The sequence below is a fragment of the Ambystoma mexicanum genome, chromosome 1p, assembly GCF_040938575.1.
Source record: "Ambystoma mexicanum isolate Mex_15411 chromosome 1p, UKY_AmexF1_1, whole genome shotgun sequence".
Classification (NCBI taxonomy): domain Eukaryota; kingdom Metazoa; phylum Chordata; class Amphibia; order Caudata; family Ambystomatidae; genus Ambystoma; species Ambystoma mexicanum.
In genome coordinates, this window is record NC_090921.1 from 1,299,318,824 (window position 1) to 1,299,334,353 (window position 15,530).

The 15,530-nt window shown below is 45.6% G+C and overlaps 1 protein-coding gene across 2 annotated transcripts in view; it reads left to right on the plus strand.

Annotated features, from left to right (window-relative positions):
* The window catches only part of LOC138453200 (kinesin-like protein KIF18B), a 430,482-nt gene that overhangs the window by 52,814 nt on the left and 362,138 nt on the right, over positions 1-15,530 (plus strand). For both annotated transcript variants that reach the window (XM_069605828.1, XM_069605836.1), the window contains exons 3-5: positions 13,578-13,735; positions 14,266-14,370; positions 14,974-15,084. In XM_069605828.1, the coding sequence (XP_069461929.1) occupies positions 13,578-13,735; positions 14,266-14,370; positions 14,974-15,084 (374 nt within the window). The remainder of the gene's footprint in view (positions 1-13,577; positions 13,736-14,265; positions 14,371-14,973; positions 15,085-15,530) is intronic.

Here is a 15,530-nt window from a genome sequence, read left to right on the forward strand (position 1 = left end):
AAGGAGGCAAGTGGATGCCTCGCAGGACAATATCTAGCCTGCCGGCCATGATGGAAGAGGCCCAGACTAATGACAAAAGGATGCCGACCTTGCAGGCCTTTGCAGCACGCTGTCTTGTAAGGATGCGGAAGAAAATGTGGAGCCATGAGATATGTTTAACTCAATCAAATGCTTAACCCCTATGTAATCTATATGTAACCCTACCCATTAACCAATCCCTATAGGTTTTTTTAAATAACGTGATTATGTTATGACATCAGTGCTGACGTGATTGGTGAACTTAAATGATTGTTTTGTATTTGTTTTCTGAGCGTCACAAGAAATGTAATGCTTGTATGCTGTCTGTGCTTTATTTGGATGATGATAGTGCTGGGTTTTGTCTTACACTTGGTCTTTTTCGTCATTGAGTCTGGTTCGGATCGACTCCAGTTCCTTTGGCATACTTGGGACCTTTTGGCCCGCCTTAACACTTTTACAGACTGATCTGCAAATTGGATATTTCTCCTCTGTGAAAGGTGCAGTGAGCTGAAATGTGGTTGTAGACCCTCCTGAGCGGAAGAAATTCCATAGTGCAGGGTATTTGACCCATGTTCTTTCTCAGTAGGGTGACGCACGCACTCCTTTGTCATTTTCTAAAACTTGTGGTTTCACCCTAATAACCCAGGGTAATCCAGATGTGAACCCTTCTTGCTCATGGTGCCTTAGAGAGGCTCCACTTCACCTCATTGAGGAGGCCCCACAAGGCAGAAACACGTGTCTAGGGTTGCTGATGGTACCTTGGTGGAGAATTGCCTAGTATTTCGGTTCTGTACTGTCCTTGTAGGTGTGACCAGATTGATATGGAAATGGTTTTTCTCCTTTGTGAAGGGTGCAGTGAGCTAACACGTGGTTGTATACCCTTCCGAGTGGAAGAAAATCCATAGAACGGGGTATTTGACCTATGTTCGCTCTCATTAGAGGGCTACCACACTCCTTTGTAATTTAGCTAGTCATTGGTCTGGGTCTCTGTCTGTGAGCAGAGTCCCAGGTGAAGATGTAGTCAGGACAACAAGATCGAAGTGAGGAAGGACCCACTTGCGATGGTCCACTGGGGCACTGGAAAAATTCAATGGTTGGATCCGAGGAAGCTCGGGTGATTCAAATCCTCAAGCAATTCAGCAGTTCCTCCAAGGAGAGAAGCTGCAGGAGGTGATCCAAGATGTTCAAAGATGATTATAGATAAATGGGGAGCAGCAGCAAGGCAGCAGAGTGGCTCCCGCTGCTACAAGGGCATGTGCGCTTCAAGGAGAAAATTAGCATAGCAGACTTGGTGGTTCTATCACACAACTCTGGATGGAAGCAGATCAAGTGCTCAGAAAGGCAATTTTTCCCGGAACAGAGAGGTAAAAGGACATCCACAATGAGTCTGGATTCTTCAGAGTGACCCACGTCTCCAGATGTCTTTCCAAGAAGGTTTTATAAACCAATCCTCTCAAATGGGCCAGGTCCTTCAGGGAAATGCACACAGAGGTACGGCAAACCACCACCGTGGACCATTCCAAGTTTTCGTGGCCATCTCCTCTTGGATGGCCAGCCAAACTCCATATGTTCACATACATATCCACTGATGTGGAGCGTGGTGGCTCATCCAGGCTAAACTGGAATCCACTCACACAAAGGGTGCTTGGGTGATATGATAGGATATATGATATTTTATTTATATTGCGCTCATACACAGGTGTTTCAGAGCGCGATCAGGCAAAGGGAGGGGGAGCAGGGGAGAAAACAAAATCAAACAATCATACTAGGCCCAGTGACCTAGAGAATGCGCAAGTGAATGGGGAAGGGAAAGGGGGAAAGTGCAAGGGAAGGGGGGTGGGAAATTGGAAAGTGCAGAGCATAAGAGAAACTAGATAAATAATTAGTTAGTGGATAAATTAAATAAAGGTGATCAAGAGCAGTGGCAGTGCAGCCAGTGAAGGGTAAAGTGCAGGGCAAGTCAGATAGGGTAAATCTGATAAGTGCAGAAGAGTGGGGGGGGGGGACTGTATGGGTACAGATGCAGGCCCCAGTGCAGGGATGGCCAGGAGGTAGTTCAAGAGGGTGTCTGAGTGGGCAGGTAACTGGGCCCGAAGGACCCAGTTGGCAGGTGAGGCAGTGCCGAGAGAGAAAGCAGATCAACAGGGGAGGAGAGTGGCAAAGCCAGAGGCGAAGAGGAAGGTCTTGAGGAGCTTCCGGAACCGTAGATGGTTCTCCTCAAGTTTCAGGGTGAAGGGAGGCAGTTCCAAAGGGAGGCCCCGGCAGAAGACAGATCTGCTCCGAGCGCGTTTCTTTGAAACACGGCTGAACCTGAGGGAGTTGGAGGTAGAGGAGCGTAGGGCTCGAGAGGGGAGGTATTTACGGAGGGATAGTTGAAGGTATTTTGGACCCAGGCCCCAGAAAGCCTTGTGGACAATGCAAAGGGCTTTTAATGTAATCCTTGCATCCACTGGAAGCCAATGGAGGGATTTCAGAGCTTGAGAGATACGATCCCAGGGCTTGAGGCCAAGGACAAGTCTCGCAGTCCTGTTCTGGATTAGTTGTAAAGGGCGGGGAGTGGAGGCAGGTAGTTTTAGAAAGAGGCTGTTACAGTAGTCCGGCCTAGAGAGAATCAGAGCTTGGAAGACAGCAAGCTTCTGAGGGAAGGAGAGGAAGGGAAAGGTACCTCTTAGGAGGTGTAGTAAGAAGTTGTACATTTTAGAGACTTCAGAGATGTGTGCGGAGAAGGAAAGTGTGTAGTCAAAGATGACCCCAAGGTTCTTAGCTTCGCAGGTAGGGGCAGGAGGATGGCCAAGGGAGGCAGGCCAGAGAGTGAGGGGAAAGGATGGAGAAGGTGTGCCAATGAGGCGGATCTCAGTTTTATTGTCATTTATACAGAGATCATTGACGGCATACCAATTTTGAATGGCGATTAGACAGTCAAGATGAGGGAAGGAGAGGAGGTGGCAGAGGGAAGCCCACAGCCCAAAGGAGGGAGGAAGAAGTCCTTGGTGGGGCTTCCCTGTCGAGTTGAAAACAGGGTCCGGATAGCTGCAAGGCTTCACCGGTACTTCTGCAGTTGTTGAAGGTGTGGCTGCCGTCTCTGTTCTTCTGCTGCTTTTGGATTTCTAATTCCAGTTGTCGACTCTCCTGTGGTACAAAAATCCCTGCCTTATATGCTGGAACCCATTCATTCACTCCTATGGAGCTGTCAATCACCTGGGGGTTGGCTGTCCTTAAGGACAGCCAGCTGCCGCGTTAAAACTGGTTTCAGCCAGGCTTACCATCAGACAAAGGACAGTGACGTTTCGGGACCCTGCCCCACTTCCTGCCTTTCCAGACACACTGTAGCCTGGGCGGTCATCGCACAAGAAGCCAGCCAAAGGCAAAACTCACAAAGAACCCACTGCCACCTGGAATGATCTGAGAGCCCAGAAGGAACTTACAAACGAAAAAAGAAGACGGGCCATTTTGAGTAAATGTTCACCCATGGGTGCTGTACTTCAGCTGAGAAATTGGAGAAAAGAAAATCTGTAAATAACTTTTATGTTGCTACTCTTGAATATTAGTTCACATGAGAGAATGAAATAAAATAAAAGGGGAATCCAAGGGACCCCTTAGTAAAACTGGGCATAGGGTGCTGTGTGTCACAAGAGTCAATAACAGATGCCTGTATTGAAATACATGGAGCAAAAATAGAACTCAAAAGAAGTAAAATAAGATTCCCAGTCAGAGCAACAGAAGGAATGAGTGTTAAAAAGTTCCACTCAGAATTACTCAAAACATCCCAGAGTTCAGCAAAAAGTGCTGGGGCCTCTCAGGTTAAAGGGAATTGGCACAGAAACTGAAAATACTCCCTTACACCAGGCAGTCTCTCTCTGTAGCCCCTGTAGACCTTTTTAGCCCAGTAGTTCATTTAAGCAAAGGAAAGGTCATAAAATGGCATGTGTATGATTTTAGAGATCTTAGTACCCGAATGGCTAGCGAATAAGACAACAAAAATAGGCTTCAGCATGGTGTAGCAAAAAAGTGTATGCATAGCTGCCACCAGCTAAAACCCCATTGCACTGTAAATGTTCATTCAACTCTGGCCAGGTCCTTTCACCGACAAAATATTCTAAGACCACCTGTATGGACAATCCCACATTGCAGTCTGGGACAAAAAATAAGGTTATTGTATGTAAAATATATTTTTGGTTTATTTAAAAACGACAACTCTTGCACAGTGATGGCTTCCTAGCTCGCAATGCAGGCACACAGTCACTCAAAACACTACAATTGAATCCAGGCTGCAATTAGCACATTTGCACTGCAGCCTGACTGCATTAGTCTCGCTAATGGAAATAAATCAAAGCATTAATTATAGGGTGGCAGTAGCCACCCTATAATTAAGGTAAGTCGGACTCCCATAGGAACCCCTCCAAAATTCTTTTGTTAATAACTTTTGATTCGAGTAACGTATTTGACTGAAATTGTGAAAGTGATTAACGACTCGCGGCCGCCACCCGAATGCAGTTTCGTAAAAAAGATATTAAGCGGGAAAGATTTTATTCCAAAAATGCACCCTACTTCCCATTCATTTTCCCACAGCCAACCGAGATATATTTTTGCCAAAGCGCACAGCCCAAACGTCTGAAACAACTTGGGCACGAAGCGCTGACTCGTGATCCAAGTGTGTGTGAAAAACTAGAGGGTGTTTTACAGCCTAGTCCCCGGGGATCCCGTACTTAGGTGGCCAGGGAAAGGCCATCGCTTTTGGATCCCGACCTTGGGGGTGGACAAGCGAGGGAAGATAACCTGGGTAGGGGGTCGTCGAGGAGTGGGGGTGAGGCACCTGATGGTGAGACATTGTATCTCCCTTTTTCCTTAACCCTTCTAACCCCTATACCTGCTCATTTTATGGAAAACTACAACTCCCATAATTCCTCTCCACTTCACATTGACTACACTACTGAGCTGAGGAAGATGAGTCCCGGGTTAGTTTGGGAGGAGCAGAGGAGGCGCTGGTAACGGCCTTGACTGGTACGGGAAAAGCATTAAAGATAGGAGTCCAATTAACAGAACCAGTGATTTATCAAAGGCAAACAAAAGCCTGGTTTGTGTTAAGAGCAAAAGAGGCATGTAGCAAGAGTTGAAGGTTGGACGGGGGCTGATAAAATGTGTAATGAAAAGAACCATGATTAAATGCTGAGAAAAGTATGCAAACTAACAGAGTGATCTTGCAAAGCGGAGCCACACATTCGAAAGTGTCTGTGCAATGTTCTGAGTAATGGAAAGCCGAAAATGAAGGCAAGAAAGTAACCTTTATCCCGATGACAGTGGATTGAGATCTATATGAACTCTGAAAATCGCCAAGGGGGCAAAAGTAAAGAGGACATGAACTTTGTAAGATTCCAAGAAGGCGAAAGTAAAACTACAAGTACCAAGGAGCATGATTGTCAAATTGTTTAAAAAGGAGGTCGAAGTGGTCATGCAGAGGCCTGTCTTTGCAGTTTTGAAAGTCTTCAACAGTAAAAAGAGATAAGGATGGAACATGTGGAAGCGAACCCCCACAGAGAGAGACAGGATCGAGCCCGGCGGAGAAAGCCTGTGTTGAACAGTGGCAAAGTGAAAGCCAGGAGCACAACTGTGTATTTGTGGTAAGGCGGACGGCACCTAAAGAATTGATTAGGCTCTTAAAAGCTTGAAACCCAAGCCGGAAATGTTCAGTTGTACCAGCAAGCCAGAGTGGGCAAGACTGATAGAAGTGTGCCATCCACCTATCTTTTTTTTAAAGAAACTCTCGAGACCCTGTGCTTCTGAACTTGGGGAAGGGAGTTGTTACCTATGCAATTCTGACATTTCTTTTAAGATGCTATTTTTCCTTTTTGTCCCTTTGCATATTTGTCATTTGAGAAGGAGGGCAAGGTGAGGTTTTCTTAGTATAGGCCTTTTTATTTTGACTTGGACTTGTTTATTTAATGGTCGAGACTACTCAAATAGAGTTGGGGCCAGTTAGGATTCCACCAAGCCAGTAAATTACAAGGTTTTCTAAACTTGCATCTATTGTGTCTGTGTCTACTGTTGATACCATGCCTTCCTTACACATGGTTTGGGGTTATTCCGTGCAGTAGTTATTTAAATATTGGCAGAGAAGGAGGTGCCTCAAAAATGGATAGTTGTAGCTTCCATGGTGCATTGCTGGATCATGGTTTTTAGAAATGAAACAACGCCATCTTGTTTTTCTCTCGATGCGAGTGATATTCAAGGTTATAGCAGAGAATATGTGAAAATGACACTCAAGAAAAAAAGCCATTTGCAGGTCAAAAAGGTGGGGAGGGCGGTGGCTACAGGGCACCAAGTGAAATTTGGGAGTTGGAGGGGGTCTAGGGACTAAGTTTGCTACACAAAGCTTTCTGTAGCCTCAGCTATGACCTTGATTAGCTGACATCTGAAAGCAAACTGCGTCACTGATACAGCGTGCGTTGTGGGGTTGGAGGGAGAGAGCAGGGGAGGTGCGAAAGCCATCTGGAGAATGGGGGGGGCTGGCACATCTGAGTGGGGGCACGTGGTGAGACCCTGTCGGAGGGGGCAAAGCATTTTTTTTATCAGCCGTTTTTCCGATATTCGTGGCTATAAAGGACTATGTGTAGTTGTCGTTTTTTTTCTTCGTTTTTTTTCTTTTTTTAAAAATGTTTTTATTTTCTTTGAGTTTATTTTTGTTTACAGCTTTAGTGACGTCCGGGTGAAAAGTACTGGCCATGGCCAGTGACACAATTGCCATCCAGGCCTCTCATCCATGCAGTAACCAGGACAGACACTGCTAGGAAGGGGCCAGCCTCAAATGAGCCAAAGTTACAAGACCACTTGGAGAAACAGGCCGGCCCTGTCCCTGCTCTGAAGCTAAGCAGTGTCAGTCCTGCTTTGAAGCCAACCAGGGTCAGTCCCGGTTACTGCATGGATGGTTGACCGAATGGGCATCTGAATTAATATTTTCTAATCGTGCTACTGTCAGTCCTTGATAGCTTTGCACTCGGAGACCATTTGTTTTGTCTTGCTGAATTGCATTCTGGTATTTGTAGTCTCCCGGTCAATTTACAAAAGAAATTGATATGTTTACAGCAACATTGTGTTTCCCATCCTGGCAGTAACTGAGACGAAACCTGCTTAGCTTCAAAGCGAGGAAGGGGTCAGCCCCCTGAGGCCATGTTGCCTAATAATGATCCCACCTTACAAGAGCACTTAGAGAAACATGGCCTCAGGGGGCTGTATCCTTCCTCGCTTTGAAACTAAGCAGGGTCTGTCCTAGTTACTGCATGAATAGGAGATAGTCCACAGTCCCGAATGCTGTGTGTTTTCTTAGTTTTAAATATCTCATAACAGACGGCATCCGCATATTTCTTTAGAATTTTTTTTTTTAAAGCCATTCAACGGTCCTACCTTTTTGCAATAAAGCCATGTCTTTGCCTTTTACCGAATTGCATTCTGGTAGTTGTAGTCTGTCAAGATGGGGGGGGGGAATGACACAATTTTACACTTTTTGCCTAACGTAGTTCTATGAGGATTCATATATTTGAGTGACCCTATGGTAAGTGTACTTTTCAAGTTGGCTTTATAAAGCAGAGTATTGCTAAAAGCCAGATGTGGGGGTGAGGAGGGTGTTAGGCAGAAACCTGTGCAGTTCCCTTGGGGACCACTGCAAAAGATTTAGGACTACAGGTGTTGGCAGGAAACCCACTTGGTAGCAGTCTGTACCACCCAGATTTACCTGGTAGCTGTGGCTGAGCAGTCAGACTTCCCTCAAGAAGATTTAGGCAGTATGCAAAGTATACACAATAGGCACTCAGATACAATAGCACAAGCAAACACTGACCAGAGCTTTGGTATCAAGGTATATAATTATTTATTTAAAAACACACTTATTGAAACACTCCAGCACTATTATTGTAATTCACTCTAAACACAGTTACTATTATTATATATACACTCCTTATTCCTTATCAGACAAGTCTTAATTAACACCACTTATTTCTAGACAGAGGTGAGCGCTTAACTATAGATGGCACTCCAATAAGTTAACGAAAAAGGGAGGGAAAAAGGCAGAATGTAGGAAAATACTCCACACTAATACTTAGGAACTCTTAAGCTAGGCAGCAAAGTCAAAAGTTACTTGTGAGCCAAAGTCCATAGGCGGGGCCCACTCTTGGAGAGAGCAGGGCACAAATGCACCTAAGATCGCACAATGACAACAGGTCTTACAGGGAGTTCAGAAAGGTTTTAGTTAGGCTCAGCAAAGTTTAGCCAGGGTGTCCCAGGCTAACCCAGGGTCGAAAGCCGGGGGCTAAATCTACCCCGTACAGTCGGTTGCCAGGGAAGCCAGGCGGAACACGGTACCTTATGTGGAAAGGATCCTCCAGCGGGGGCAGTTGTTCCTGGCAGCGGGTGCAAGTCGCGGCGTCGTCCAGAGGAAGAGAAGATCTCGACGTGGAGGAAAGATGAAGGTCGTTGCACTGCCAGGAAAGAAACCAGCCGCAGAGTTTTCCGGTTAAAGGTGCTACCCTTTGATTTGCGGTAGTGGTAAAATGTGGTATCCCGGTTGCCGGGGTGCTTGGCACAGGCAAGGCGGCCACGAGATGCTCCAGGAAGCGAAAAAGGAAGCAGACTGGTTATCCCCACCAGTCGAAGGAAGAAGACTCTCCGGGCTGGAGATCTCCTCTGTCGTTGGGAAAAGTGGTGAGACGGTTCAGCAGGGCTCCACCGGTGTCGTCGTAGCCGGTCGGCTCAGTTTCTCCCTCGTCGGATTCTTGGTCCTGTGGCGACTTCTGAAGTTCCAGTCCCCAAAGCCCTGCTTTTATGCAGAAAACTCCCATTCACCCAAGCTATCACTCAAACATGCTAAGTGGTGAGCCGGCCGGCTCACCACTTGGGCCAATCAGGACGGAGTGCGACTTGAGTTGTCTAGGCAACTCAGTCCAGGGTGCCTAAATCCCCCTCCACCCCTACTATGTACCCCAGACAGAGTGGCACCACTTTGGAGGGCTTCTGTGGAGAAGCGCGCTAAAATAGTGGAACAAAGGGCTCAACTTGGGTTGGAGTCACAGAAGCGAACACAAACACCATTTTAGAACCGAGTTCTGGCACAAAATACCAATCGGAGAATTAATATTAATTAAATAAACCGGCAGTATGTTCGAGGCTATAGGAATTAAATAATTAAAGTTCGTAGCCTCGAGCAATGGGAAATCCCATAGGGATATATTCGCGGTCGAATATAAAAAGTAGTATCCACTGCCATCAGCCAAAACTCGATCAGGGGGGACGGAGACGTGCCCCCTCGACTAACAGACCCCGGGGCAATCGAATTGCCCCGGCCTGTACGTCCACAATATGATGGTTTGTACTGGTTCTGTTCAGAATTTGAGACTAGTAAAGTCAATGGTGACTTTAGATGCCCTGGGAGACAGTAGCCAGTCCCAGGGTATGGAGTCTATAGTGGGGGGTCACTTTGACACCCCTGTGTTACTGCACTGAGGGTGCTGTGTAACACACATCACAAAAAACACATGAAGCCCTATGGAGTAAAAGACCCCATAGCCCATTAAACACATCTAGAATCAAAGAGACACACTCAAATCATGTCCAAGAGTGAGGGTAAAAGAGTCTCACTCTTGGCAGGAGAAATAAATAAACACCAAAAATCCAGCAAAGCTGCTGGGGGACACGCTAGGTTAGGAAATTCAGCCTAAACAGAGAATTCTTCCTAACATAGGGTAAATGATGAGAGGGCAAGTGAGTTATGATTATTTGCCCACGATATGGCAAGAGAGTTTGCAATTCTAGAAATCAGTGCAGTTATTTTCCCCTGATTGTGGCTGATTTTCAGGGCAGCAGTAATGGACACCTGAGTGGACAGCGTAACATCTTTTCAGAGGGCGGACGCAACCCCATGTATTATTTTTGATTATTTTGAGGTTGGCAAGCTTGCTCAAATATTTGGCTACCAGGATTTTTCTCGGGTTGTCATGTTCCCAGTGCAGTCACTTTCTCACAAGACCACAATCACTTGTTTCGTATTGGGATTTAGTTTTCCAGGGAATATTTCACGACATATTGCTGGGTTTAAAAGGTGAACACTTTTTATACTTTGCCAGCATATTTATTGGAACATTTCCTCTCTCGGGTTATTTTTCTGGTGTTACTTTTTTTTTTTTAAGTCCAATGCTATTTTGTCTTGCACACTTTCGTCTAAGGAATAGCTCTATTGAACTACATTTGTATATTTCACTCTAAGATATACGTTCACTTAATGTGCATATATTCATGGGTGCCAGCTTTTGATTTTTGCTATAGGGGGCATATGTTAGTTTTGCAGTTGGTCGTTTCTTTCGCCTTTTACTTGCCGCTTAAATGCGGTCAGTTGGGGTTCTGCAATGTATGGCAAGTCACCAAGAGACCGGCCATAAAACAAGAGGCTTGTAGCACGCTGCTTAACCAAGGTGTGTGATCCGCTGCAAATAATTTAATCGCACAGGGCATTAACTAATAACATTGGGAGCGCTCAAAGCCTGCAATCTTTTATACATAATAAAGAATTGATATTTTTACAGCTACAGTGACATCAGGGGGGAAAAAATCACTGGTGACCCGGGCCTCCCATCCATGCAGTAACTAGGGGACCGACCCTGATAGCTTCAAATTGAGGAAAAGGCAAGCCCCCTCAGGCAATGGCGCCTAATAAGTGAGGAAAGGTTAAGACCACTTGGAGCAGCATGGTCTGAGGGGCTGGCCCCTTCCTCACTTTGAAGCTAAGCAGTACTGTGTGTATATTCACTGGGGCCAGCTTTTTAAAAGTCTAAGTATGAAATGGATACACAAAGAAGCATGAGGCCATTATGGTGTAGTGGTTGAATGCTGGTCCTTGAACTCTGGCGGACCAGGGATCAAGACCCATGTGGCCTCCTTCATGGAAACGTTCACCCCATCATTGTCGATTTTAAGACGGTCTTTTGAGCTGCACTACGAATGTGTTAATAGTTGTGCGTCTTCCGCTGCACGTGAGCCAGCGCAAACGAGACTTTTTCTATGTAGGTCGTGGGAGGGGCTTGCCTCACAGTTCCATTATTCCCTTCACATATTATGCTTCTTTTGTACTTTGAAAATGGCAGGACAAGTAGACCCCACTCCCCTCCAGCCCCTTATTTCTTTCCCCAGCTGAAAAAAACATATTTTTACCCCCCCCCCTTCTCTGATTCAACCCTAGGTACCTCCTCCTTCAACAACTTACAGGTCCCCTACTGCCATTCAACCCTAAAAAATGGAGGTGCAGGAAAAAACATGAATATAGCCAAGTTGCATATCTTGAATGTAGTGTTGTATGCCACATGTGACGTCCCTTGTTATATGATCATTGTGGTTTCTTTTTTACTTTGCGTTTTTAACTTGTAGTACAGGACAAGTCACAAAATGCAACAAAAAAACAGGAAATGGATGGGCATCTTCCGAAATATGTATATCTTGGTTTCCAGTGCCTTTTCCACCATCGCGCTCATTTATTTACATTGCCGGACATTTTTGCCTTTCCATTCCATCATGGCCGCCACCCATTCCATCTTCCCAAGCACCCATTTAGTTCCATTGAAATAGCAAAAGGACTGCATCTATCCAACTACTAATGTGCCCAGGTCCTTTTGTTTCTTCACGTAATCAAGCACTCAGTTGAGTGTGAAACGCGTTGTGTGTGGGTCACGCTAACGGGCGTCCTGCCTCTGTTTTTTTCTACTGCCTTCCAGCCGTATCTTTTACTGATGTCCTTTTTTTTTTGTAGGACACATTAAATAACTTTCAGACCTACATTTTGCTGTGAGCTGTGCTTCTTTTTTCCATGACCATGGCTTTTTAATCGGCCGCGGAGAGTGCGGTTCATTTTTCCTCTTTCTCCTTTCTATATATAATATATATATTTTTTTTTTACCCCCCCACTGAAAACTCACACTCGACATGTCACAATGCTCACATAACATGAAGACACGGGGGCACACACCAACACTTGCCTTCACGGATCAAATGCACACTGCACGCTCCATTCCTCACACCTTCATACCATGTACACAAGCTCACATCAGACACACACACAGTGCATGCACACCCTCAAACCACACATTTCCCCTTTACACTGCACATATATTCACAAAGAGGACTACACTGTCTCTGGGCAACATTATGAAACAGAATAAGTGAAATAAACACCTTCATGCTGAATGCGGTCATCGGACAACCCTGGCCTGCAGGAGTTCGAGAGGCAACACTTAACCATCATGCTACCATGTTGTTAGTGTTTGGATTCTTACAAGTTTCATACCTAGCCTTTTATCATTGAACATATTAAATTATAGGGTAATTATGAAATGTATGCCCCATGAAGTAGCAATCCATTGTAGCCTAGTGGTTAAATGATGGTTCTTAAACTCTGGCAGACCAGGGCTCAAGGCTGTATGTTTTTTTTTTAAAAAAATGTAACTAAATGTATTAAAAGAAAAGCCAGGCAACTTGGAGGTGGTGAGGTTTGTTGTAATGCAGTCCTGTGATCTTATTTGGCATGAGGCAGTTTAGACGTGGCTGTAATGTCAGCCACGTCCAAACATTCCTTGCTCCAAAATAAAGGCGCCAGAATGGGCGCTGCAGCTGAATGACCGTGCCAAATCGGCATGCAGCAAAATGATAGTGCCGAAAAGGGGTGTACCACTTGGAGCAAGCTGCTTAACCAGTGTGTGGTCCATGGCAAATAATTTAATCTCACTGCGCATTGCCTAAAAACATTCAGAGTTCTCTCTGAAGGCCATAGCTAGTGGCCGAAGACCATGCTAGTGATCTGGAAGTGTTCTAAAAATCTATGGAATAACAAAACCCTTGAGATTCAAGGAAAAAACGTTAGTTGCAGGGATGTTAAGGTGAGAACTTAACGCAATGAAACCTCTGAAATTCAGCAAAAGCCCCTTCACTCGCACCCCTTGTTGCGCCCCCTATGTATGCCCAGACGTGGGTCCCATGCCTGCTGGGCCTAGAGACCCAAGCTACTCCTCTGTAATGGCTTGGCAGGCGAAGAACGATGGTCTGGAGGGTTGCCCAGAGCAATGCCAGTGGTTAAGATTCAGTCTAAACCTTCCAGCCATCACCTCTTTGTTTTTGCGCCCCCTATGACCACAATGATGACTTCACAGATCACATCATTGATGACATTACTAATTACATGTTGTATGAGAACACTGATGACCTTACACATCATATCGCTGGTTACAACACTAATTTCAGGGCTCAAAAATATTGCTGTTTGCAGGAAGTAGGACTCCCTGATGCACTAGTGTCTTTTATTTTATGCCACCCTTGATGTCCAGAGTCTGAAGTCCTGACAACCTGATTTTGGCTGCCATTTTTTGGCAAACCTTTTCAATCTTGGTCTGAATGCCATGTTGGTTCTCGTATTGTCTCTGTGCTGCCTTAAGGTTGCTGTAAACCACTGCGGTGGGACAGTGGTCTTCTTTTGCACTGTTATATATCCTGCCGATGTGCTACAGTTCTTCAGGCTATTGTTTTTGACCTTTCAGTATTCGCCTATGGGGCAACTGGTGCTGGAAAGACGCACACAATGTTGGGCAGTGAGGTGGACCCAGGCGTCATGTTTTTGACAATGGTTGAGCTGTACCGGCGCATCGAAGAGATCAAAGAGGAAAAGCTCTGTGAGGTCCTCATCTCCTACTTGGAAGTAAGTATTAAATTCCCAACTGCTTCCCACCGCCTCTTTGGATTCCACATAGCAGTACAATATCTTTGTAGACGCACTTCAGTCCTGGTAACACTTCAATGTGTATATGGGATAGTTTCGGGCTATGCTTTTGAAACCCCTTACTATTAAGCTTCATAGGCGGGGTCAACACTTTACTCTGGTGCAAAGAGGGGGGTCATAAAATGGTTCCCTTGGGCTTCAGCGTGCAAGATGTATAAACTATGGCACACATGCCTGTAAAGGACACCTTTCTCCCCTATGAAATTGCTCTTAATTGGGCTCTGGCAGAAACACACACCAGGTCCCCTTTTTACTTGCTCTCCTTACTACACTTGGGGACAGATTTTTGGGGGGTTTTGGTTTATTTCCTTGTGGTTGTTCCCAAAACCTCTCTTCATTTTGTTTGTTGTTGTCATGATTCCCCTTAACCAGATTGTGTTCAAACTCCATTCCCCTCCTGCAGTATTTGGTGTAGGTCCTGTGATGCCACCAATTCCTCTTGTTTTTAGGTGTACAACGAGCAGATCCAGGATTTGCTGGAGCCAAAAGGTTTCTTGGCCATTCGTGAGGATTCTCAGAAAGGGGTTGTGGTTCAAGGCCTCTCCCTCCACCAGGTATGTGCAGGCCAAAGGTGGCGTTAAACGTCTGTGTGAGCCAGAGAATAAGATGTGCGAGATGGTGTTGTACAACTCTTACTGGTGAGGTGAACCTAGGATCAAAGACTTAAAGGCTGAGTGGCATAGAGGGAAAAATGAAGGCTTTCAGTCAGGATACTGCTTCTAGTCAGGCAGGGTTGGGGCAAATTCAAACTTCCCCGTCTGTCTTTTCATTGGCTTTGTCCTTTAAAGGGTATCCCTACAAAATATCCCTACCAAAAATAGCGCCGTACATATGGCAGTTTTGTGGGGGATATTTTGTGTGAGCAGGGTTTCTGGGGGTGTCCCCCGCACATTTTAAAATAATGCAGGGGTTGCGGGGGTGTCCCCTGCAGGGTCCATGGGTCCATGTCGCCACAAAAATATGGCAATATTTTAGTATCGCGATATTTTTGCGGGGATGTTAACACATTGAACCCAAGGGACCTCCCATTTGTCTTCATTTTCATGCAGCCTCTGGAATGTGATGGGGGAATTAGTCAGGTGAAGTTTTTCATGTTACTGGCCCCTGTGTGCCGTCTGGGAAGGGTAAAGGGCTCAATGCAGTCTGTTCACTTCCAGCCCAAGTCTGCTGAGCAGCTGCTGCAGATGTTGGCCAACGGGAACAAGAACCGCACCCAACACCCCACTGATGCCAACGCTACCTCCTCTCGCTCCCATGCTGTCTTCCAGGTGAGTCATGGCCAACTACCAAAACCACACCGTGCATCTCTTTTTGAAGTGACATAAATATTGTTTTGCTGTTTGAGAATGATTTGTGTTCAGATTTGCAATTCTTGAATTGGAAACCTAAACATTGCAAGGTTGTTAACTCTGCAGAGAGATGAAATCTATGGTGGATCCTGCATTGCCAAACCTAAACTGGCACTTGTTACAGAGTTCCAATGTTTAGAAATTAATTTGTTTCTGCACCCAGAAGCAGAATGATGATGTAGCACCAATGATCTACGTCTGTCTCAAGATGTAATCTGTTCAGATTACTGATTCCTGCACTTGAAGGTCTCAGTTAGAAATCGATGGTTCCATTGTGTCATTTGTAAGTGTAGTGGTTTTTTTGTTTTTGTTGGGAGTGCAGGGGGCTGGGGAGGTTTGGAGCTCCTATATCAGAAGGTGACTTG